This window comes from Rattus rattus, chromosome X, assembly GCF_011064425.1.
Source record: "Rattus rattus isolate New Zealand chromosome X, Rrattus_CSIRO_v1, whole genome shotgun sequence".
In the NCBI taxonomy this organism is placed as follows: Eukaryota; Metazoa; Chordata; class Mammalia; order Rodentia; family Muridae; genus Rattus; species Rattus rattus.
In genome coordinates, this window is record NC_046172.1 from 3,934,848 (window position 1) to 3,961,075 (window position 26,228).

The window sequence follows — 26,228 nt, forward strand, 5'->3', positions numbered from 1 at the left end:
ACCTTAATTTTTAAAAATAGGATGTGGTTAAGAAGCAAGAGCAGCCTGGGTGTGGTGGTTTACACCTCAAATCCCAGCATCCTGGTGACAGAGATAGGCAGATTTTCTGTGAGTTCCAGTTGCTGTAAGACAGCAACTTACCCTCCAAGTATAAGATTGTAGTGTTTGGCTCCGGAAGAGAAGAAAACTTAGTGCTTTTTTGTGTGTGTATCTGTTTTGGGAAACTATTCAAATGAATGGCTCAAAATACTCATTTTCCCCACTCATAGTAGAGAACCAACACCCATTGCTTGACAACAACAAAAACTGTAAGGTGGATGCAAAACTCATAGCTAGTTGGAATAGGTAATGCAGCCTATTCAAAGGAGAGAAAAATGACAGAAATCATCTAAAGAGGTTGAGATAATATATTATACAGAAATTTTAAATATTGAATGATTGAAAATTAAAGGAAGCTATGAACGAAGACAAAAAGGAAATCAAGAAAATAATGCATGAACATGAACAAAATGAAAATGGAGATTATGAAAAGGAGGCATGCAAGTACTAAAGCTGAAAGCTTGACTAGAAGGGTTCACCAGAATATTTAAGCAGGTAGTAGCAGAAAGAATTAGTGAACTTGCAGGTAAAAGAACTGAAATTGTTGAGTCTGAGAAAGAAAAAGAGAAAAATAGGTAGAGAAGTAAAGGAAGCCAAAGGAATTACCTCACAATATAAAGCAGACTGACAGCCACATGGAAATTCCAGAAGGAGGGAAAGGGGTTATAACATTAGAAGAGATGACTGCTGGAAAATTCCAATATTTGATGAAATTTGTGAATTAGACCTCTACAAAGCTCAAGAGTCTCCAAGCATGGACTAGAGAAATGTCTGAGCACTTAGGAACACTGGCTCTTCTTCAAGAGGACCAAATCGCAGCACCCACATGGCAGCTTATAACTTCCTGTAACCTCTATCCAGCACCCTCTTCTGACCTCAATGAGCACTGCACACATGAGGTGCACAGACATATATGTATGCAAAACAACCACACACAGAAAAATACAAGATAAAATAATTTTAACAATGAATCACCAAGAAGAACTAATCAAAAAGACCCACATCAAAGTACATTATAACTGAACTTATTACAGTCAGGAAGAGAAATTATTTGTCACATAGAAGGGCTTCTCAATATGATTAAAACTAATTTTAGCAGAAACCTTAAAGATGAGAGGAAAAATGAGATGACATATTTAAAATGCTACATGGGAAAAACTATTAACCTGAAAATCTGCATCTGGTAAAACTATTCCTCAACAGTGAAAAAGTTAAGAAATTCCCAGGTAAACAAACACTAAGAAATTTTAACTACTTAATAATAAACAAGAAATATTGAGGAATTTCTCAGGCTCAAATGAAAGGCACCACAGAATAACTCAAAATTATGTGAAGAAAAAAAACTACTGCTTTAAAAATAAAGTAACTGTAAAAGCTTTTGGGTTATAATTCCCCATTCCTATATGATTAAAAAGGCAAATTTTAAAAGCCATCATAAATATATGTTAATGGAAATACTATGTAAAGATACAGTTTTGGTCAATAACATAAAAGGACAAAAGCAGAAGTAGATTGGAGCAGAGTATTTGTATACCATTATATAGGGTAGATATATCCCTACATATGAAATAGCTCTACTAACAAAGTAAGAAGGAAGCCCATGGAATAGGAATAAATATTGGCAATCCACCTGTGACCAATGATTAATATGCAGACTATGTAAAGAATTCTTACAACTCACAACAAACTAACCCGATAGCTTTCTCTAAATAAAAAATGAAAATGAACAGTAAGCTCAAAAGAGGAAGTTCAAAAACAAGTGTTGGAGAGGATGTAAAAAAATATTAATCCTTGTACCTTAGGGTATTTAGGACTACATAATGTTGCTGCTAATGAAAACAGTTTAGTGGTTCCTTAAAATGTCAAACAGAGAAATACCAAATGAACCAGCAATTGTCTTCCTTGGCACATTCCCAAGAGAACTGAAAACCAATCCTCAAACAGATATTTGTATGTGAATATTCATAGCAGTGTAACGTTTTTATACAGTCTAAATAGCCATATAGAATGTGATATGTATATAGATTGGAATATCATTCAGCCACAGAAAGGTATGAAGCTCATTCATATTACACAACATTAAGGACTCTTGAAAGCATTATGTTCGGGATTAGTCGGTTAGTTCAGTGATAAAACACTTCAGTAGTATGCACGAAGCCCAAAGCTTAATCACCATTGCCACCAGAAAAAAAAAAACTTATGCTAATAAAATAAGCCAGGCACAAATATTACAGGAATCTACTTAAATGAAATATCTAAAGTATAAAAGCTTTGGGGGACAGTAGATTAGATGTGGACTAAAGAGTGAGGCAATATGGGAAGTTACTACGTAAGGGATACAGAGGTTTTGTTCAGGATGTTGACAGTTTTCTTCAAAATAGTGGTGATGGTCACCTGACTTTGTACACATTATGAATGTTACTAAATGGTAAAGTCAAAATGGTGAAAATAATTTTAAGACATATTTTATAAAAGTTAAAAAAGCAGATACCTATGAGTAACCTACAAGGAGGTTAAGTAAGGAGGGTCACAAGTTCAAAACTACTCTAGACTACATAGTGACAGTGTCTCAGAATCAAAGGCTAGGAATATACTTCAGCAATAGCATATACAAAGCACTTCATTCATCCCTAACTTTAAAAACTAAAACTACCATGTAGTTTCTCAACCAAATACACCATTTTCTGGAAACACACATATTTATGTCACCTGTCCTAAACAGTCTGTTCCCATTCATGCAGATATGTTTGCACATTAATGTCTAAGTTTTTCCTGATAGTATGAATCTGAAGCACAAGCACTCAGAGCAAAAGCATTTAATGCTAAATACCATTCCAGTATATTGGTTTTCCATAGAGTACAATGATTAAATGCTTACAGAGCACCTCAATATGGCAGGCACTGTCGTAAGAGTTGGAGAAATAGCAACAGACAAGACAGATATCTTCATTTAGTCATGGCTTGCAATTTAGTATATCTTGTAAACACTCTTCCAAGAGATGCTGATAAGCCAACCACAATTGTCAGGAAGAGGCATGAGAGTACAACAGACCCCACCCAATCTACAGCGTACCTTTATGACAGTGAGGTCTAAAGTCAAGAAAATTGAAATCCACTATGTCAAGACAAGAAGACCTCGTACAGTCATTCTGAACATCTCTGAAAGGTGTTCCCACCTAAAACACTAGTAGTCTCTGTCACATCAATGGAGCCAAGAACAAGTCCTTTGAACTAAAACCATATAGACAATCTATTCCCATTTAGATAAGCCCCCTAGGCTGCCTCACCTCTTGCAATTCTGCACTGGAATTTGGGAGTGCTACTTAAATGGGTCATTTTACTTAGTCTTATATTTCAGGTATGGATCTTCCTGTGCCCTTCTGGATCAGGTAATAGGGTAGGATTCAGGTGGTACTATGTCTTGGCCAAACACATCCTACAAATTGATCTCACCATCATGTAAAAGACCCAGTGCCCAATTTCAAACATGTGGCTGTGAAAAAAAAAAAAGAACAATCTTGAACCAAGTTTCATTTTCTTCAACTGGAAAATGGGACCAATATTATGGTTCTCATACATTTTTATTATTATTAACTTGAGTATTTCTTATTTACATTTAGTGTTATTCCCTTTCCAGTTTCGGCAAACATCCCCCTAATCCCCTCCTCCTCCCCCTCCTTTATGGGTGTTCCCCCTCCCCATCCTCCCCCATCGTCCTCTCCCAACAATCACGTGTTCACTGGGGGAGTTCAGTCTTAGCAGGACCAAGGGCTTCCCCCTTCCACTGGTGCTCTTACTAGAATATTCATTGTTACCTGAGGTCAGAGTCCAGGTCAGTCCATGTAGTCTTTAGGTAGTGGCTTTAGTCCCTGGAAGCTCTAAGGTTGCTTGGCATTATTGTTGTCATAAGGGGTTTCCTTCAAGCTCTTCCAGTTCTTTTCTCTGATTCCTGTAACGGGGTCCTATTCTCCAGTTCAGTGGTTTTGCTGGCATTCGCCTCTGTATTTGCTGTATTCTGCTGTGTTTTTCAGGAGCGATCTACATCCGAAGCTCCTGTATTTTCTAGGCACTTCTTTGCTTCATCCGTCTTGTCTAATTGGATGGCTGTATATGTATGGGCCACATGTGGGGCAGGCTCTGAATAGGTGTTCTGTGTCTGTTTTAATTTTGCCTCTATTTCCCCTGCACAAGGTATTTTGTCATTCACCTTTTTTTTTTTTTTAAAGAAGGAGTGAAGCATTCACATTTGATCATCTGTCTTGAGTTTCATTTGTTCTAGGCATCTAGGGTAATTCATGCATTTGGGCTAATAGCCATTTATCAATGAGTGCATACCATGTGTGTTTTTCTGTGATTGGGTTACCTCACTCAGGATGATATTTTCCAGTTCCATTTGATGAGATATTTAAATGACTCAGTGTAGGCAGTTCACTTAACATAATATCTGCTATTCTAAAAGACGATAAATAGATATAATTTTCTACTATTATTTACCTACAAAATCCCTATAAACCAACCATTAGTACAATAGAAATTAGACATGATTATTATAGACATGGTAATATATTTGTCACATTGACCCATTAGGGGAAAAGGTGATTTAAAAAATTGTTCTGGGGAGCGGTATTGTAACTTGAAATTTTTTTAATGTTTAAGACATTGGGGGGCTGGAGAGATGACCGCTCATCTAGAAGACCAGAATTCAGTTCCCTGCATCCACATTAGGTAGCTCACAAATGCCTGTAACTCTAGCACTAGGAGACCCTATACCCTCGAATGGCTCTATAGATAGAGACACTCAAAACATATACTAAAACACAGACACATATTCATAAACAAAATGTTAAAAATAAAATCTTTAAAACTATATCAAAATCATTAGTTGAATGTGTAAATTATATTATGGTTTTCAATTTTTTAAATAAAAAAATAATTCTAAAGACAAAAAAAAACACAAGAAATCTTGACATGATGGTACACAATAATAAGTGTACCACTGGGTAAACTAAGGCAAAATGAGCATGGATTTAAGGCAAGCCTGGACTATGCAGTCAGACTTGTCTCAAACAACAGCAAAAATCAATGAGCATATTTAAATGGTGCATGTGTAGAAGAAGATGATTGTAGAATCAGTTCATTCCTTCAGCAACACAAGTCCCAGGGATCATACTCAAGTTTGGAGGCAAGTACCTTTACCCACTAAGCTATCTCAACACCCCCAAAAGCTCTTTTTTAAGATTATGTCTCTCTACATAACCATGACTGGCCTGGAACTCATTACATAGACTGGGCTGGCCTTAAAATCATAGAGATCCTCCTGCCTGTCCTCCCAGTGCTGGGATTAAAGGTGCGCAAACACAACAAGCCCAAGAGTTTAACTGCCAAACTTGGAAATAGCTAAATATCCTTTAGCAGGTGAGCGTTTACTGGAATACATCCAAACATTGGAATGTTATTTCAGTATTAAAAACAAATGAACTAAGAAGTCATTAAAGTATGGAAGAAGTTTCAGTGCATATTGCTAGGTAAAAGGAGTCAACCTGTAAAGTCTACATATTGTACGTTTCTAAATATTGTGGCAAGTCTAAAACTATAGAACAGTACCTGTGGTTGTACAGCAGTGGAGGATGGGGGAGACAGAGAAAAATGTAAAGTACAAAGGATTTTCAAAGCAGTGAAACTACTGCATGTGGCACAGTAACAATGCCTATACACTATCACTATACACTTACCTGAACCTATAGGACAAACAACACTGAGAATGAAAGCCAGTGTAAACTATGAGTTTGAAGTGAATATGTCATATCAATACAGATTCATTATCAATTAAAAAAAAAGATGGCATCCCACTCTAATTAGAGTTCTCCCATTACCAAATGGGAGAGAAGAATATATGAGGAATCTGCTTGCTGTCAGTCAGTAAATATGCAGCTTCAATTCAAACAAAATCATGATAATGTGTTACAAGACTTCTAGGCCCCAACCCTAGAAATTCTAAGCCAGCGTCATAGTTCACCATTCCCAAAAAGCTCTCAAGTGATCCCCATGCTGCTGGCCCTGGGACCATATTTGTGTAGCAACAATAAGTGGAGTCACAGAAGTAGCTTCACAAAATCAATACAAATATACAATTCCAACTATATTACTTAGAATACAGAATTTACTTTATTAACTGGCAACAGACACAAAAAAAAGTACTTGCAATTCCTACAACCTTCTTCTCTTTTCTGAATTCAGTATTACAATATTCATCATATTCTGCAACAGAGTGTTTGGCTGTTTTCCAACCTGGTTCTTCTTCTCCAACTACATATTTCCCTTGCTTCCTTCCAGTTAGACTTTCTACCCAATGGAAGTAAGCAAAGTGATAAACAACATTTGCCTGTATGGCATAAATATCTTCCCCCATGTGATCCTCTTTGCCTTTCTACATTTTTCATCTGGAAGGGGAGGACTCCAAAGCCCTAAAGAGCAGGAAAGACACAAGATGGAAGGTACTTCACCCCTGAATAACAACATGGAAAGCCAGCCTCTCCTTCCTCTGGCCCATTACATGGATAAAAATGAACTTCTCTTATAATGATCACGAAAATGTGAGGTGGGTTGGTTGGTTGGTTCATTGGTTGGTTGGTTGGTTGGTTTGCTGGTTTTAACAACAAACATTATTACCCCAATACAAATACTCATACTGAATTAAAGCCAAGTAGCATGCTTTAATCAAAGGGGAAAGCTCTGCACACATATACTCTCTTGTAAGCAGAGCACAGGCAATTTTTCATTGGTTTGTACTCTATCATGTTTTTTTATGTTTCTATATGTGCGATATGGTTTTGTGTGTGCTTGTGCATGTGCACGTGTGCACATGGATATCAGAGAGTCATGCCAGCTGTCTTCCTCTATTGCTTTCCACCCTAGCTCAACTGGGATAAACTGGTTAGCCACTGATCTCTGGACATGTGCCAGCCACAGCCCAACCCCAGTACTAGGGTCTAAGACACTTACCACCATACCCGATTTTTAAGTGTGTTCCAGGGATCCAAAATTAAATCCTCATACATATGTGGCAGACACTACCAATTAAGCCACCTTTCTAGCTCCATTTTTGTTCAGTTTTGAATGATTGGTGTGATGGTTTGTGTGTGTGTGTGTGTGTGTGTGTGTGTGTGTGTGTGTGTGTGTGTGTGTGTGTATGCTTAGCCCATAGAGTGGCACAATTAGAAGGTGTGCCTTGTTGGAGTAGTGCATCACTGTGGAGGTGGGCTTTAAAGACTCTTACCCTAGCTGCCTGGAAGCCAGTATTCTGTTGGCAGCCTTCAGATAAAGATGTAAAACTCTCAGCTCCTCCTGCACTATGCCTGCCTGGAGGCTGCCATGCTCCCACTGTGATGATAATGGACTGAACCTGTAAGCCAGCCTCAATTACATGCTGTCTTATAAGAGTTGCCTTGGTCATGGTATCTGTTCACAGTTTTGAGTTGTTTTTTTTCAGACAGGGGAAGACCTTAACTCATTCCCTGCCTCCATCTTCCAAGTGCTGAGACTACAAGTATACCCCACACACCTGGCAGAGCCCAGGCATTTTTAAGACACATGAATTTAGAATCAAACAGAAAGTGAAATTAAAAGAACTAACTGATTCTCAAGTCAGTTAAGTCCAACATCTCACATTAACTCATGTTAGAGTTAGTGTCAAAAACGTCAGCTAGAATTACAGGCACCACATGTGCAGATCAATCTAGTTTTCAGGGAGGTTGACAGTTAACAGGTTAACAGGTTGGCTACTCTATCTCAATATTATTGAGACAGTTTCATATAGCCCAGGCTGACTTGAATTCCCTGTGTTTTTGAGGATGACCTTGAACTACTTCTCCTCCAATTTCCTGAATGCTGGAATTGCAGACATGTACACATCCTGTTTATACAGTGCTTGAAATCAAACCCAAAGATTCAGGCAGCTAGGCAAGCATTCTTCCAACTGAGTTACATTCCAAACCCTTTCTCAACATATTTTCCTTTTTAAAAATTCAAAAAATACAGAAAAATTTAAGCAATATAACACACACCATTTCACCCTCCACCTGTATCTTCAGGTTTCACTGCTCTGAACAGACACCATGACCAAGGCAACTCTTATAAGGACAGCATTTATTTGGGGCTGGCTTACAAGATCAGAATTTCAGTCCATTATCTTCAAGGTGGGAATATGGCAGCATCCAGGCAGGCATGGTGCAGGAGGAGCTGAGAGTTCTATATCTTCATCTGAGGGCTGCCAGCAGAATACTGGCTTCCAGGCAGCTGGAATGAGGATTTTAAACCAACGCCTACAATGGCACACCTACTCCAACAAGGCCACACATCTAAATAATGCCACTCCCTAGCTGGGCATACTCAAACTACCACAACCTGCATTTAACAATTGCCAGTATATTGCCATATTTGCTTTTGATTTTTATCTATATATACATACATATGCTATGTTTGGGTTTTGATTGAAGTTTTACACACAAGTTGAATATATTAGGAGCCAGTCCACTTCACCTCTAAACAATTTAGCCTACATCTTAAGAGAACAAGTATGTTCCTCCACATTACTCCAATTGTTCTATGAAATGAATGATAATTTTCTAATATGTCATCTATGCAAGTCCATAGTCATATAACATTAGCTGCCCCCAAAACAAACATTTATAATGACCAGGAGCTGATCAAGTTTCCTGTGACCATTTTCTTGGTCTCCCTTAATGTAGAACCCCTACTCTGCCTGTTCCCTTACTATTGACATTTTAAAGAGATGAGAATGTGAGGATGGCTTGCATTCAATTTGTCTATTTTCTCATACCATGTTATAACTTCTCTAGATCCTTTATTTTCTGTAAACTAAAAAGAGAAGTCTAATCCTGGATTAAACAGATTAATTTTTGAAATCATATAGTTCTTTACTAAATAAAGATTATTTTTTTTCTTTTTTTCTTTTTTTCTTTTTTTTTTTTTCTTTTTTTTTTCTTTTTTTCTTTTTTGGGGCTGGGGACCGAACCCAGGACCTTGCGCTTCCTAGGCAAGTGCTCTACCACTGAGCCAAATCCCCAACCCCCAAGATTATTTTTAAAGTAAAAATTATCCATATAGTATCAGCTAGAACAGCAGTTCTCAATCCGTGGGTCGAGACACCTTTGCAAACCTCTATCTCCAAAAATATTTACATTATACTTCATAACAGTAGCAAAATTACAGGTATGAAATAGCAACAAAATTAATGCTATGGTTCAGGTCAGCACAACACAAGGAACTGTATTAAAGGGTCACAACATTAGGAAGAGTGAAAATCACCAATCTAGATCTAGAATTTCATGTGGAGATGATTTCCTTCTAAAAGAAATTAGTAGTTGTGGATTCTCTTCTAACAGCCATGACTTCACTAGCACTGAGAATTTAAAAAGAATGAAAGAAATCAAGTGCATAAAAAATTACTTATATTAGTATATTGGTGATTTTATTAAAAAGCTATAGATTTTTACATTTTTGATGGGCATGAGACCTTAATTCATTTATATTGCTCATTCCATAAAAATAAACTCCACCTCAGACCCAAAGAAGCTTAAGTAACAGGGAGGGCCCAAGGGAGGATGATTGAATCTCACTCAGAAAGGGATATAAAATAAACATTGGAGGTGGAGGGAGGAAGGGAAATGGATGGGAAAGAGGGTGGGATGGGGAATGGGGGCAGGAATCAGGTATAGGGTAGGGCAGAAGAGGACTAGAAGAGAGAAGGGAAATCAGTGGGGAAGCATCTCTGGGACTGGAGACAGGGAAGGGTCCTGGAAGTCTATGGAGGTAATCCTAGCTAAGACCCCCTAGCAGCTGGAGATAAGTATAGAGCCTGAAGTGGCTATAGCCTGTAGCCAGGTGGGGACTTCCAGTGGAGGGAGGGGAATACCAACTCACCCACAAAACCTTAAACCCAAAATTTGTCCTGCCTACAAAATATGCAGGGATAAAGATGGAGCAGAGACTGAAGGAACAGCCAACCAATGACTGGCCCAACTTGAAACCCAACCCATGGGAGAGAACCAATCCCTGACACTATTAATGATACTCTGTTATGCTTGCAGACAGGAGCCTAACATAACTGTCCTCTGAGAGACTCCATCCAGGAGCTGACCAAAACAGATGCAGTGATCTAGAGCCAAACATTGGGCGGAGCTCAGAAAGTCTTGTAGAAGAGTGGGGGAAAGGATTGAGGGTGCCATAGGGGTCAAGGACACCACAACAAGACTAACAGAACAACAAGACTAATCTGGGCCTATGAGGCTTATAGAGACTTAACCACCCAACCAAAAGAACATGCAAGGCTGGGACCTAGGACCCCCACATTTGTAGCAGATGTGCTTGGTCTTCCTAGGTCCCTGAACAATTGTTCTGGAAGCTGTCTATGATTCTGTTGCTTGCCTTTGGATCCTCTTCCCCTAGCTGGCCTGTCTTGTCTAGCCTCAGTGGAAAAGGATACACTTAGTCCTGCTGCAACTTGATGATCCAGAGTGGATTAGTACCCATGGGGGAGTTCCCCTACTCTGAGAAGAGGAAGGGATAATGAGAGGAGGGAGATGTGAGGATGAGACTAGGAAAGAGGAGGGACTGGGTTGCCAATGGAATGTAAAGTGAATGAATGAATGAATGAATGAATGAATGAAAGAAAAATGTTTTAAAAAAGAAACTCCAGATGTATTTACTCAGAAGGCAGTTAATTAATGAAGTATGGAAACATACTTCAGTTTCTCCCTGCCATATTTTCCTGGTCTTTACTAAAGATTTGTGCCTATCTAATCAATCACACCAGCTCCTGCCACATATAATGAAACTCCAAGTGCTCTCAAGTAGTCAAAAAATGCAGGAATGAATACTCCATCTTGTCAAAATGTTGCTCAATTCACAGTCACTACATTACAGAGGAGATGTCAGGCTGTTAATTAACCTGTACAGTCCAATTCTAACTATTATAACTTTTCTACTCTTACAAATTGTTTTTGTTGTTTTCTTCTTTGAGGAAGTTTTTGGTTTTTTACTTTATTATTTTTTATCTCTTATAAAGTTTGTTCTTGGCAATTTCATACACACACACACACACACACACACACACACACACACACACACACTGCACTCTCATTACTGTCAACCCCTCTTTTATCTCTCGCCTGCCTTGAATACCCTACCCTCTATCTTCCAAGTCCTTCTCCCACATTCATGTCTTTTTGCTATATGACCCTCTGAGTGATCAAGGGCTTGAAGCTATGCTTTGGAGGTGGGAAGGCTTTGCAGATGGGTACACGAATGACTTTCACCTATGACTGAAAATGCTCATCCAAATCAGTTATCATTAAGGGCTACAAAATAGCAATTTTCTAATGATAACTCATTTCTAAACAGCTAACTTTTTGTGGTACTATGCTTTGTCCAAGGACTTTGCCCATAGTAGGCAGGACCTGTACCACTGAGCTATATTCCCAGCTCTTTTATCTTTTGTAGACAGAGTTAAGCTTCCCGGTCTGGCCTTGAACTCACTCTTATATCAGCCTCCTAAGTATATGGAACAAAGGGCCTGCACTACCAAGCCTGGCAAGAAGTTAACATTTAAGCTAGAATATATGTTTTCAGGATAGAGACATGGCTAAGTTCACAACCAAAAAAAAATCCTAAAGAAAAATCTCACTCACTATACATAATGTTTATGTGTATATATTATATAATTATTGATATATCAAATACAATGTTATATATAATATTCTGTACCTTATCTTCTCCCACAACACTATTATGTAAAACGTTGCCTTATAAGAATATCTCAAACATCTCTTTTCACTGGCTGTATAATATCCTTTAATTAGAGTGTAGCATCCTTTAATAGTCCATTCTTAGTGAACATTTTTGGCTGCAACAAATATACAATGTAATATTATTAACACAAATTTCTGGAGGACAAAGGAGAAGGAGTGAAAGGGTAGTTGCAGTGCAACTTTCTTCTAGGTATTAGCAAATAACACACAAAAATATATAATAATAATCAATTCTCCTCACCATTAACTGTGCCTTTATGGATCTTAAAATGATGTCAGGCCTCTATTGAACAAACTTTAAGACACAAAGCTTGCCAAAGAAATTACAAAAGTGTTAAGTGAGAAGGGAAACTAATATTTATCAAGTTATTTGGCATCAAACCCTGCATCTTAACCTTTCAGAATACATCAACCCTATGAGATAAGCAATTTTATATCCATTTCCCAAAAGAGGAAACTAAGGTTCAGAGAACTTACCCAAAGCCATACAGACTGGCATAAGTAGCAGACTGGCAATTTGAATCCAGAGACAAAGTGGGACTACTCTAAACTTGGGCCAAGATAAGAGGTTCTTTTGATGAGAACATCTAATTGACCCAGAGATAGGTAGTGCAATGTTTGGTCACAGGTTCTTGATTCTCAGTCTGAATGGATTGACAAGCACCTAGGATATTGTTAGAACACACCTGAGTATATCTATGAGTGCAATTTCTGAGTGGGGAGACTAACTACTAAGAGGTAAAGATCTACACTAAATGTGGGCAGCAATACCCTATAGGCTAGAGATCCAGATGGAATAAAAAAAGGAAAAGGGGGAAATCCCACAAGTGCAGTGACTCTCTCCCAGCCCCATCTCCCACCATAATGTAAGCTGTTTTACCATGCAATGTCCTACCTGCCATGATAAAAATTTCTAAAACCATGATCAAAAATAAATCCTTCCTCCTCTAAGCTGTATTTCTCAAAAACAACAATAAGAAAGTCTCACACAAATGTGGTACTAGAAGTGAGGCTGTTGCCATGACTACCTGATGATGCAGTTCAGAAGCCATTAGGTTTGTGAGAGGAATATGAAAACGTTTGAAGCTGTGGGCTGAGAAGCTCTAGACTGCTGTAAGCAGAGTTTGGGGGTGAGTGCAATAGGAGGACAGAATATCATGACACATGCAGAATGAAACAAAGTTTCAGATGGAAACAAAGACTATTAAAAACTGGATAAGACATTCATATTACATTCTGACAAATAACATGTCTATATTTTTATACCTGTCCTGAGACTTTTGTAGAAAACTGTCTTTTACAACAACAAACCAATTAATCTGAGAAGACATTTGAAAGCATCAACACCATTCAAGATATAGTATGGTTGCTGCTGGAAGCTCTTAGCTAGGTTTACAATGAGAATAGGCAGAAAAGGATCTGAAAACCTTTCAGTACCCCGAGAAATGTCCATGAAAAGATATCACTCGGAAGGAGTGATATCTGAAAAGATTAAAATAATTTTTAAAAATAATTGAAAATTAAAGAAATTGCTCTGCAGTTGAACTCAGATGACCTGAGTTCAGTTCCCAGCACCCACTTCAGGTGGTTCAGCCCGAAATTTCAGCTTGAGAACCCAACACTCTTTCTAGTCTCCTCAGCACCACACACATGTGATACACACACCTTGGCCAGCACACACACACACACACACACACACACACACACACACACACACACACACAAAATCTTAGCAAAAAAACTATCTTTTAAAAAGTCTTTCAAGGTGGGCAGTGGTGGTGCATGCCTTCAGTCCCAGCACTCTGGAAGCAAGAGGCAAGTGGATCTCTGTGAGATTGAGGTCAGCCTGGTCTATATAGTGAGTTCCAGGACAGTCAGAGCAATTCATAAAAACAAACAAAACATCTTTCAAAAGCAGCCAAGTATTTTGTAACAAGACAATACGAAAAGTGTGTAGGGGGTATCTTGGGATTGACTATACAAAAAAAAGTGACAGACTTTAGTGTTGTCCAGGTGATTCTATTTTTACAAAAGAACATCAGGGTCATTGAAGCTTCCTCCCAGACTTCAAAGGAATATCTGGGAAGCTAGGTAATAAATGTCAGGCAGCCCCTGAGAAAGCAGTGTGTGAAACTGGGCAAATGAAATCAGAGATGCAATGGACAGCCAAGCACAGCTATAAGCAGGAAGCAGGGCCAGCTCAAGAGAAAAACCCATGTGGACTACAGCCAGTAAGGCTGGGTTAGGAGTAGGGCTGCCAAGCTCTCAGAGCTTATGTCACATCACCACATGCTGGACACAAAGCTATAGAACTTCATCTTCCCCCACAGGGTTTCAGTCTTGCTCTTGTTTGCTCCTTCTTTTCTTTCCTGATCCTCCCTTTTAGAGTAGGCAGTTATTTTTGTGCTGTTTTCTCCTTGGAAGTACTTGGGAGGTTTGTTTTTGTTTTGTTTGTTTTGTTTTGTTTTTGTTTTGGTTTGGTTTGGTTTGGTTTGGTTTGGTTTGGTTTGGTTTGGTTGAGTTGGGTTGGGTTGGATTTGGTTGGGTTTGGTTTTTACAGGAGTTCACATGTGAAGACAATTCAACTATTCAGAGAAAATTTTGGACCTGAACTTTTGAGCAGTGCTAGAGCTACTAAGCCTGGGGATGTGTGGAGATGGACTAAATCAATTTTGCGATATGAAATAGTCATGAGCCTTTAGGAACCCCATTGTCCAATGCTATGAGTGAAAGAGATGCATTTGTACCTCCAGCATGCAAACTCATAAGGGTTAACACTGATTGATCAAATGACTGGACTGAGAAGTGCCTGGACTACTGAAATGTACCTTTGGGTGTATCTGGGAAAGTGTTTCCAGAGAGGATAATCTAAGGAAGGAAGACTTCCCCTGTGAGTAGGTAACACTACTTCATGGCTAGGGATCTGGATGAAATAAAAAAGGATGGTGAGGAGAACTAGCAAAGGCAGCAGGCATACTCTCTCTCTTTCCTGAACATGAGGGGAAGGAAGCCCTATGCTTCACACCGTGACAGGCTGAAACCACAAGAGGAATCAATTCTCCCTCTCTTAACTAGTTTCTCTCTGGTATCTGGTCAGAGCAATGAGAAAGTCTCAGCAAAACAGATTCCCAAATGGAAGCTTAACATGGCTGTAAGTCACATTTTCCCTTTCATACTTTGTAACACCCACCCTCAGACTGTGCTTAGCAACCGGGTCCAATCAGCAACAGAGAAGCAGCACAAACCCCACAACCCATAGAACTTACTATGGCTGACCAGTAAATCTTCAGAAAGCTGTGAGGACAGACATGGAGAAGGGAGAATTAAGAAAGCATGTGGTAGGCTGCTATGGTGTGGCACATGGTATTATTGTGGATACACATCAGTTGTCACAAAAACACTATGGAGGAAGTAGAACTACTGTAAATGTGAGAGAGAACCACAATTAACTGACAATTTGTTATTTCAACTATACAGACAGACATGCAGGACCCAGTAACTTCAGAATGGTGCGTAATCACCTACACAGACAACAAGGAGCTCCCTAGCCTAACATAATAGGTTAGATTATTGCTGGGCTAATGCTTTACCCACAGTTCTACAGCTGGCATGTCAAGGTCTGCGGCCTGCTTTCAAAATCCCCAGAAAGTCAGGTCTGAGAACACTTTGCCTTGTACTGCCTTGGCCTCTTATCAAGGAAGAATGCTCGTAAGTGTCTTTTGGGACTTGTCTTTGACCACAAATGCTAAACATTCACAATATGTCTCTTATTGTCCTTAGGTCTTTTGTACCCAAATGAGTACTTAATACTACAGGATCTATTGGTGTAAATTTCTAAGTATTCCCTGGGGACAATGGAATGACATACTATGATTTAAATAAGGAGATGTGGGTGTTAAATTGAGTGATGTAAGAAGCACACACATCACAAGTGCTACAGAAAGTAGGCACGGACGTGGTATTAGGTAAGTAATTGTACTTCTACTGTTCAAAAATCAAAATGAACAAAAAAGTTCATGGTGACATCTGTCTTGACTCAAATTTCACAATCATTGCTGTTCTGTCCTCTAAGGAATCAACGCGTAGTCTGCTACATATACTTCCAGAGACATTTATAACTACACTAGCTTATTTGTTTAATACTACACTCAGATTAAATATCAGTTAAAGAGAAAAAGGGTGGAAGACTCCTGGATAGTTACTCTAAGGATTCCAAGACAAGACATTCCAGAGATACTTGAACATCCATGTTTACTGCAGCAGGACTCCCAAGAGCTAAACTATGGAACCAATGTAGGTGTCTATCATCAGAGGGATAGATAGAGTATGTGGTATACATACATAATGAAATCTTGCTCATCATGAAGGATGAAAGTATGTGGTGTGTAAGAAAATGTGTGCAGCTGCAGATTATCACAGTAAGTAAATTAAGTCAGACTCAAAAAACAAATATTGCATATTTTCTCTCATTTGTAAATCCCAGACCTCATGGATATAACATAAAATCATGCATATATGCATGACATGAAAATAGAAGCTTGAATGTCTAAAGCAGGAATTCTCAACCTGTGGGCCAAAACTCCTTTGGCAAACCCCTATCTCCAAAAAATATTTACATTCGTAATATTTACCATTCAAAATAGTAACAAAATTACAGTTATGAAGTAGGAACAAAAATAATTTTATGGCTGGAGATCTCCACACCATGAGGAACTGTATTAAAGGATTGCAGCATTAGGAAGGTTGAAAAACACTGTCAATGGAAACAAGGGGAAATGGCAGGACGCAAGAGAAGAGAAACCTGGAGGATATTACAGCACTGTATGAGGAGAACACTGTCAGTGTGCATAAATACTTGTGTTAAAATGTTCTTATGAAATCCAGGACTACGTAAATGAATATATGACAACAAAACAGATGACAAGAATGAGACTTTCAAAAGACTTTAAGGATTTTTGGATTTCACAATTGAACATTCATTTACAAAACATGACAAGCATTTTAAATTTAAATTGTAGTTTCCCGAAATTAATATGTATACCCAGAACACAGCAGATACTCAACAAGTGCTTCCTCCAAGCCTTCCTGCCCTGTATTACTCAGAGACAGGAGGACAACTACTCACTTCCTCTATTGACGTTGAAAAATAAAATCTGATTTCTTTGTCTGTGAGTGGCTGCATGTGTGTGCACAAGTATGTTCAGATGTGCACACCTATGTGCCTGTACAGGTCAGAGTCTCCTGCCTTATCACTAATAATCTTGAGTACGTATAATGAAAAATTAGCTAATCAAATAACATTAGAATTCAGATTTGGATGGAGGAGAAGATTGAAGCAGAAGATCAAATATGCTGAAGAAAAATGTTTTCTCACAATTACAAACAACCCACATGAACATATCAATATTTGACATAACTCATGACATCACACACTGACAAAATACATTTCTCAATACACTTAAAGGCAGCAAAAAGATCCAAAGACAAAGGAGAAAATTATACAGGTATGTTATGAGATTTATAGCATGACTATTCACAAAATGAAACAGAACCCTGGCATGTGATCCCAATGACTGAAACACTGAGGTAAATTTTTAAAGTATAATCAGCAAAAGAAAATCCTACTGTTGTTTTTAAGCCTTAAAATAAAGATGACTGAAGCTGGGTGTGGTAGCTCATGTATGTCATCCCAGTACTCAGGAGGCTGAGGCAGGACTGCCCTGAAATTCAAGGCCAACTAAGGCTACACAGTGAGTTTTAGGACAGCCTAAGCTACTGTGTGAGACCCTGTCTTGAACAAAACAAAAGCCAAGGATAACTATTACTGAATTCCTATGAACATAGGATAATCCTCAGAACATATATTTTTATCCCCATTTATTTTCTGTATCTTTGAGTATGCATTTATGAGCCTGCCAAATATACTTCCTATTTCACATTGTTCTTTAGGGAGTGGGTTCTGAGTCCTATGAAATAAATATATTCTCATAAATTGTATAAACATACAAAAGCAGTCTTCATTTCCAACATGGCTCTGAGTCAATAACCTAAAATGGCAATGTACTTCAATTCCTCACTCACTATCTGCTCAGGAAACATCTCAGTTTACCTGCTTTCCTCATGTCACTCATTTATGACCAAAGAACACAAACCACAGAGGCTGCATGAGCAAGTATGGAGGCCAAAGTCTGAGAACTGTGCTTTCCAATAACCAACTAGGTTTTTGATTTTCTGGTTTCAAGATCTATTTAGGCCACTGCTTCCATACTGGAAGATTCCTGACAGCACTAGTCCCTTATACAAGGTTTTGGTGGTCATAAGCCTTGGCTATTAATAACTAAACAGGAACCATAGGACCTGTAAGGCCCAGGACTAAGGGTAATTTCCACATTAAAGATTAAGCTATGTGCTTTCCATTCTCTGTCAGGGATCCCTGAATAGAAATTGAGTGGAGTATACTGTGATGAAGCAAAAGGCTCTGGCTTGGGAAAGAGTCAGAGTCTGTCTGTCTGTCTGTCTGTCTCTCTCTCTCTCTCTCTCTCTCTCTCTCTCTCTTCACCATAGGATGCTGGTTGGGGGATGGGGAGGTTAATACTCCTGAATTAAATTAAAAAAGAATGCTTGGCTCCAGTTTGGAGTCCATTGAGGTGGCTGTTTGACAGGAGGCACACATAGAGAGAAAAGAGGATGATTCAGATTGTGGCTGTTATTATTATCCACATCCTAACCCTAAATCCAGGAAGGATGGAATCAGCTCATCCTTAACAAAAGGGGATTGACTCCAGAATTAAAACCATCACGTTTCCAACCACACACTCAGAAATATATTTTCATAGTTGTTCTGTGTTCCATTTTAGGGTTACAAGAGCTACCCTTGGCTTGCAAAAAGCAAGGAAACAAGTAAAACTTCCTAATGAGACATAAGGTTAGGCCTGACATTGTGGTGTCACCACTCTGGGTCCTAAACCACACTCACCTTTCACTGTATTCCTCATCGCATTTTACTAACAAGAAATGAGAGAACACAGGCATCAGAAGTGAGCACCCACCTGCGAAGACCACCATGAGCAACCCAAGTCAAGACTTATATCAGCCCTCTTTCTCATCGCTCTGTGGCCTGTCCCCTGGGGTGTCACAGTTCCCTGGGAAATCCCCAGTACCTCTGCAGATCTAAACTGGGGCGGGGAGTGGGGATCGATGCTGATGGAGAGCGGCACAGCAGAGATAAAATCAAGCAAAGGGGTCAAGGAGCCACCTCTGTGTCTTTCATCTTGCTTCCTAGTAAAGAAACGTCGAAACGGGACAGAAAAAAAAAATGCTTTTTAACGGGCAAAGCAAAAAAAAAAAAAAAAAAAATACCGCAGACAGTTGACCTTGGAAACCCACAACGTCTCAGCGGGAAACGCAAAAGAAGAAACTCATTGGAAGTGAAGCGGGAGCACTGCACGGCACCAGGAGGAGCATTGCCAGCCGCCCTAGGGATGTGGGCCGGGACAGTGGCAGGGGACTTACCATAGATCATGGCCAGTCCGGTCTCGTGAAGGAAACGCACCCGGCGGTGCTTGAAAAGCCAGATGGTGAGGATGGTGAGGGTGAGCAGCAGGATGAAGGTGAGCAGGCTCACGCTGTCCTGCCGGTGGCTCTCCTCCGCCTCCTTCTCGGTGGCAAGCTCCTCCATGGCGCTGCTGTCCTCAGCCGCCGCCCCAGAGGAGGAGGCCGCGGCCCCAGCCAGCAGCCCCCGACCCAGCAGCATGGGCAACAGTGGCAGCAGCAGCAGCCGCGGCGATAGCCCCGGAACAGCTCTGCCGGGACCCGGGCGCGCCGCGTCACTAGGCTCCATGACTCCGCGGTCGCCCGTGCCTTTTCCACGAGGGGACCAGCAAGAGCCCGCGCCGTCGGCAGCTTCCCGCGGTGCGGCGGACTAACCCCGGTGGCCACGGCCGCAGCTCCTCCTCCCGCTGCTAGCGCCTGGCCGTGGCTGCGCCAAGCTGCGGGGGAGGGGCGCGCGCAGTGCGCAGGATCCCCAAGCGCCGCCCCCCGCCCGCGCACCTGTTCGTCCCCCGCCTAGAGGAGCGTCAAGGCCACCCCGCTGTCCGGGCGGGGCGAGCTCTATCCTCCCCTCTGCCAGGCGGGCGGCCAGTCCTTCCGCCACGCTAAGCTGCTGGCCCTGTCTAGGAGTACCTGGTCAGACTGTCTGGAGTAGGTTAGCCAGTTCCTGAGTAGCAGCTGCCACGCTACCTAAATGGAATGGCAGAGGTCATTCCCTCCTGGCAAGAAACATCAACTTGGATCAATTCATTGCAAGGTCTCCAGACCTGTCCTTAGCTTTCCACCGCTAAGGTTTGAAGTCACTTGGGTCTGTGACTGGGCCCAGGAAAGAAATTGGGTTCCCAAGTTCTGATTCTCTCTCTCTCTCTCTCTCTCTCTCTCTCTCTCTCTCTCTCTCTCACACACACACACACACACACACACACACACACACACACACACACACCTCAATTTTTCTCAGAGTCTTTTAGGCATTATTCAAATGAACTGTGTTCAAGTCAGCCTCAGGTTAAAAGACTTGATTGTAAAGGCAATCCTTGAGAACGATGAAATAAATACCTCCATCATCTAGATTGCAACTAATCCCCTTGAGGGAAAAGGGGCTGAGTTAGGGGAACTAAAGACTCTTGCCATTTTGTGTAGAAGAGCTTCAGATGGAGTGCACTAAGGTGGGCCAGAGGATCGATCGTTTTTCCTGATGACCCTTTTAATGCTGTCTTCCTGTTAACTCGGAAAACAAGGGAGGCTTTAGTTAAACTTTTAGATCAAGCCCAACTCTGAATTGGGACAAGGTCAGAGAAGACAAGCCTCTTGGAACCAAATTCCCAATAACTAGAATAGTTGTTCTCTAAGGACTAACTAGAGCAACCCTTATTTCTCTAGTCAGAAAGAAAAAGAGCCTAATATGACCTCTTGATATTTGAGCACTCTGTTACTGGTCTCAATGTCCATCCACCAACTTCTTACGTGCTTTCTCAGTCAGAGATTACCAATCAGGAGATTTGCCTAAAGAACTCAGGAAAACTCTTTGAACTTCCCCTGTCCTCTCTGGGTGAGCATTTAAGGAGCTGCTTAATGCCTTCTTGCAGCAAGGAATCTCTTCATCTTGATTTTAAGCCAGGATCTTTCCCACCGCCTCACAAATATATAAAAAACACTGCAAAAGAACCACCTGATTTAGAGCCTAATTCGTACCTAAACCTGTGAGATAATGAAATGATTGGACCTATTTTAACTTACCATAGTATTTGAAGATGGTTTCTTCTAACATCAGACAACCAGAAGACTAATTCTTACATAAAGTAGTTGACTTGGGAAGAGCATGAAAAGTCTTACCTCACTACTCACAAATATATATCAAAGAAAACATATTGTTACCATACATATTTATATTTGCAAACTAGCTTATGCAACCCAAAGGTTCTGATTCCAATTAATACAGAGTAATCCATGCGACTGATTTTCCCACGGTATGGTGGCTCTATGCCTGTAATCCGGGTCCAGAGGCATTTGGGGGTGGGGAAAGGGTGGAAAAGGGATCAGGTTAGTCTGGGCAACCAACAAGATTCACCTGGCCATCCCAAAACAAATGTGAGCAAACTGCATAAAAAGGACATTAAATATTCTGAAAAGAAAATGTTGACTGGTCACTTCATGAAGAACAGCAGAACTGAAGGAAATCAGGATTAGCAGTGAGTTCACCATTCATTTTTCTTCCAGTCTTCACCAAAATAGACTCAAGTCAACCTAGAAGGGTGAATTGACATAGACAAAGAGAGCTCCAGAAGAAAGAGGAAGTAGGTCTCCTAATGCTCAGAGAACAAAGCAGAAATGCCATTTAACTTCTTCCTTCATGATCTTGTACACTATGGCACCTGCACAAGAGAAGGAAGCAGTACCTCAAGCAGTCAGACTGTCAGGAGTGGGGACAATCTCCCCCTCTGAGTAGAGGGACTGTGGTCCAAAGACAGTGGATGCCATTCCCCAAGCATCATATCTCTCCTCCCCTCTCCCTCTCCCCTCTCCCTCTCCTCTCCCTCTCCCTCTCCCCTCCCCTCTCCCTCTCCCTCTCCCTCTCCCCTCTCCCTCTCCTCTCTCTCCTTTTCTCTCCTTCCTCTTCCCTCCCTCTTCATCTGTCTCTCCTCTGCCGGGTGTGAACAAAGTTACAAGAGAAGTTATAGCAGACTCCTAGTCAAGACTTCCTGTTTCCTTAATAAACAGGAAATTTCAAATTACCAGGAAACTGTGGAAAAGAAGCTCAAAGAAAAGTTGATTGTGATTTCTACAAGTTTACTCCAACCTGGATAACATGGAACTCATCCTGAACAAACATACCAAAGATTGTGATGACTAAGAAACATTCCAAGTTGTAGAAAAGCTACTGTTAAAAGTGTGCATGTGATCCCAGTACTTAGGAGACAGAATAGTTCTGCATAATTTTCAAAAATGTAATTAGTTTTGGTGGTTCAATCCACAAAGTGCAGGTCAGAATTTGTGGTCTAAACCAAATCATTTTGATTACAAATTAAAACAAAAATGAAAATATTTCTAGATAACATAAAACTGTAAATGTCCAACTTTTTTGTTTTGTTTTTTCAAGACAGGGTTTCTCTGTGTAGCCATGGTTGTCCTGAAACTCACTTTGTAGACCAGACTGGCCTCGAACTCAGAAATCCTCCTGTCTCAACCTTTCTCAAAATTTTTGGGATTAAGGCATACACCACCAACACCAACAAATGTCTAAAATCTAAATAAATTTTCCAGCACCTAAAAGAGCAAAGTTCCTATTCATACTCTTGTATACCTTCTTACATGTATAAGATGATGAAGATGTAAATTTTGCTCAAAAGGTTGGAAAAAACTACTCTAAAATTCCAACAAGGACAAATGTTCTTTTTTATTTGTTTGTTTGTTTGTTTATTATTCTTAACAAATGCTCTTTAAATAAATGCAAATATTAAAAAATTCAGCAAAACCCAGGCATTGGTGACACATCTCTTTCATCCTAGCCCTCAGGAGATAGAGATAGGCAGATCTCTGTGAGTTCAAGACCAGCCTGGTCTACAGAGCAAGTTCTAGGATGGCCAAGGTTACATGAAAAAACCCTGTAGCCTATAGCAAAGAAGTAAGAAATAATAGAAGGATTGAAATTTTAAGACTGAAAAATATAACTGAAATTTTAATTTATTTTATTGGGTATTTTTTATTTACATTTCAAATGTTATTACCTTTCTGGTTTCCCAACCATAAGCCCCCTATCCCATCCCATCTCCTTCTTCTGGCCTCCCCACCCTGACATTCCCCTACACTGGGAAGGTGATGGGTACAACGGAAAGAATAAACTTGAAAAATTATTTGTTTGAAACAGAACGGTAAATTACTTCATCATAGAGAGGAAAAAAGTAGAAAATACACAAGAACCAGACAGTCTGTGAGATAGCTGGTAGTCTAACATGTAATAAATTCTGAGGAAATAGAACTTGTAATGTTGAACTAAAACAGCAGAAAGTATAATATTTAAAGTATTTCAAATTGAACAAGAGAGACACTTGAATGAAGCAGATTAAGGACCACTCTTCAAAAAACAAAATAAATCTTAAGGATGTCAGATATATTCGGTGTGTGAAAAGAAACTTAGACATCTTTTCAAACGAAAGGTAAAAAATAATACTGTATAGGTAACCAACAATTTAAATGCCTATGGGTTTCTGTTGAAGAAATTTAAACCATTTCCCAAATGATCAAAGGACTATCATTCAAGAAAATATGGCTAACATAATAGTTTCAAGATATGAAGAAATTATACCAGAAGGACGCAATCTTCTAGAAATATGAGTAAACACTTCTCATTTAACAGATAGCATTACCCCTAATACCACAATCAAATGGAAAACAGAAGAAAGTTGTAGATCCCAATATCTCTCAATAACCTATTCATGAACACAAAAATTCTCAACAACATCTCTTAAAAACTGCATCTAGTAATATGTAAAAAGAAGCATGTACCATGACCAAGTGTATTCCTGTAGTTGAAAAGCTGATTCACCATGAGGAAATCAAGCAATGCTTGAATTTTTTTCCTCTTCTCAGGTGACAGAATTTTCTTAGAAAATCCCAAGGAATACATAAAATCCTAGCACTAAATATATAAAAAGTTCGGAAATAACTCAGGATATAAGATTTGAATGAAATCTAGTAATATTTTCTTTCTTTTTTTTCAGTTTTCATTTTTATTAACATTTTTATTCAAACTTTTGTTCAAATAATCTCCCCTTACTAGTTGCCCCTCCACAAATCCCCACCTCACTCCCCCCTGCCCCCTCCCTTTTCTGCTGTAAGTTGTCCTCCCACCACTCCCCTCACGCTTCATCCCCCCAATATATACTGGGGCATCAAGCCTCCCCTAGAACCAAGAGCCCCTCGGTCCCATTGCTGTCAAGGCAAGGCCATCCCTCCTGCTACACACATGTATCTGGGGCCCCACGGATCCTCAGAGTACACTCCTTGGTTGGTGCTCTAGACCCTGGAAACTGGTCAGGCCAGCCTGTGTTGTTCTTCCAATGGGGTTTGGTCCCCCTCCTCCTCCAGTCCAGCAGCCAGCTCCCCCACCAGGCCTTCCTGGGCTCAGTCAGTGGTTGACTCCAAGCATCCCACATCTGTATTGATTGATTTGCTGGCCAGACCTCCCAAGGACCTACAGGTTCCTATCAGTAAGCACCTCTTGACCATGGCAACAGTGATGGGTTTGGTGTCTGCAGACATGATGGATCCCCAGGTGGGTCCGCCCCAGTTGGCCCTTCCCTCAGTCTCTGTTCCATTTTTTGTCCCTGTTTTTTCTTTGAACAGGAACATTTCTGGGTTAAAAGACTTTTAGATGGGTAGGTGTCCCCATCCCTCAAACAGGGGCTATTGCCTATCTATTGGGAAGTGTCTTGGGGTTCTATCTCCTCCTTCTCTGGCATTACAACTGACTCTCAATCGTGGTCCAGGGCCTCACGTTTGCACCAGTGTCTGGGATTCCCTCCTGACTGTCCCCAGCTCCCCACCCTCCCCAATACATATTTTTGACCGTTTCTGACCTCTGTACCTCTCACATCTCCTCCAGATTCTGGTCTGCCTTGTTTCCTTCCTTCTTTCTCCCTCCTTATCTCTCTCTCCTTCTACCTCACAAATCGTCCTGTTTCCCCTCAGTTCAGGACTGGAAGCATCCACACCCTGGTCTTCCTTCCTACTCTGTTTCCTTATGGTCTGTGGAAGTTTGTATCATGGGCATTGTGAGCCTTTAGGTTAAGCCTCCACTAATTACAGGTACCATCATGTGTTTTTCTGTAGTTAAGATTATATCCTCCGGATGTGATATTTTCTAATTCATCCCATTTTACTAAATTTCATAAAGTCATTTATTTTAATTGATCTATGAGTACTCCACATTGCATATATATGCATTTTCTGTGTCAGTCTTCTGTTAGAGGACATCTGTGTTCTTTCCAGCTTCTGGCTATTATATCAGGCTGCAGAGAATTGCAGGTCTTGAGTTCAAGGTCTCACCTGTGAAACTGGATGTGTCAGAATACCTGAGGAGTCAAGCTGCAATCAGTTGTGGGCTGTGTGGGATCAGAGTCCTTCCTGGGGCTCTGCTCTGGCCAGCCAGCACAGGTGGGAACTGGAGCCGTAATATTTTATTTTAATGATGTATAATTAGAGCCAATATGACAAAACATATCATTACATTCACAAAGTAATAGAAACATTTAGATACCCCTAGAATTTTGCAAAATGTGTTTACGCGTCTAATATGCTTCAAAACTTCATAAAACATAAATTATACGTCAAAAGATACTTAAATAAATACAAACACACTTTCCTTATTATTAGGTTTGGAGAAAACTAAACAGTAAAGACAGGAATTCTCCCAACAGTTTTTGTATACATATATACATAAACATACACACTTGCCACATATAATGTAACCTGGCCAGAAAATGTGATTAGATTACTATATATTATAAATATATAAATGATGTATAATATAAATAATAACTATATATAAATATAATTATGCATGTAATAAGTTTTAAACAGCTTCGAAAAAGTTAAAACTCCCAATAGACCAGCCAAAACAATTTGAAAATGGTTATCAACTTAAGACTCACTCTAAAGGTAGTAATAAAGTAATAGCCGTATTCAATCACATCAAATCAGTGTATTTGGAATTATTAGAAGAATATATCTTAGCATTTCTTTTTATACTGA

The 26,228-nt window shown here is 40.0% G+C and overlaps 1 protein-coding gene across 1 annotated transcript in view; it reads right to left on the minus strand.

Moving 5' to 3' along the window:
• The window catches only part of Slc9a7 (solute carrier family 9 member A7), a 631,669-nt gene extending 611,765 nt beyond the window's left edge, over positions 1–19,904 (minus strand). Inside the window, 1 exon segment of the mRNA XM_032889988.1 lies at positions 19,440–19,904. Coding sequence (XP_032745879.1) covers positions 19,440–19,767 — 328 coding nt within the window. The 5' untranslated portion in view covers positions 19,768–19,904.
• Between the last annotated feature and the right edge of the window lie 6,324 nt (positions 19,905–26,228).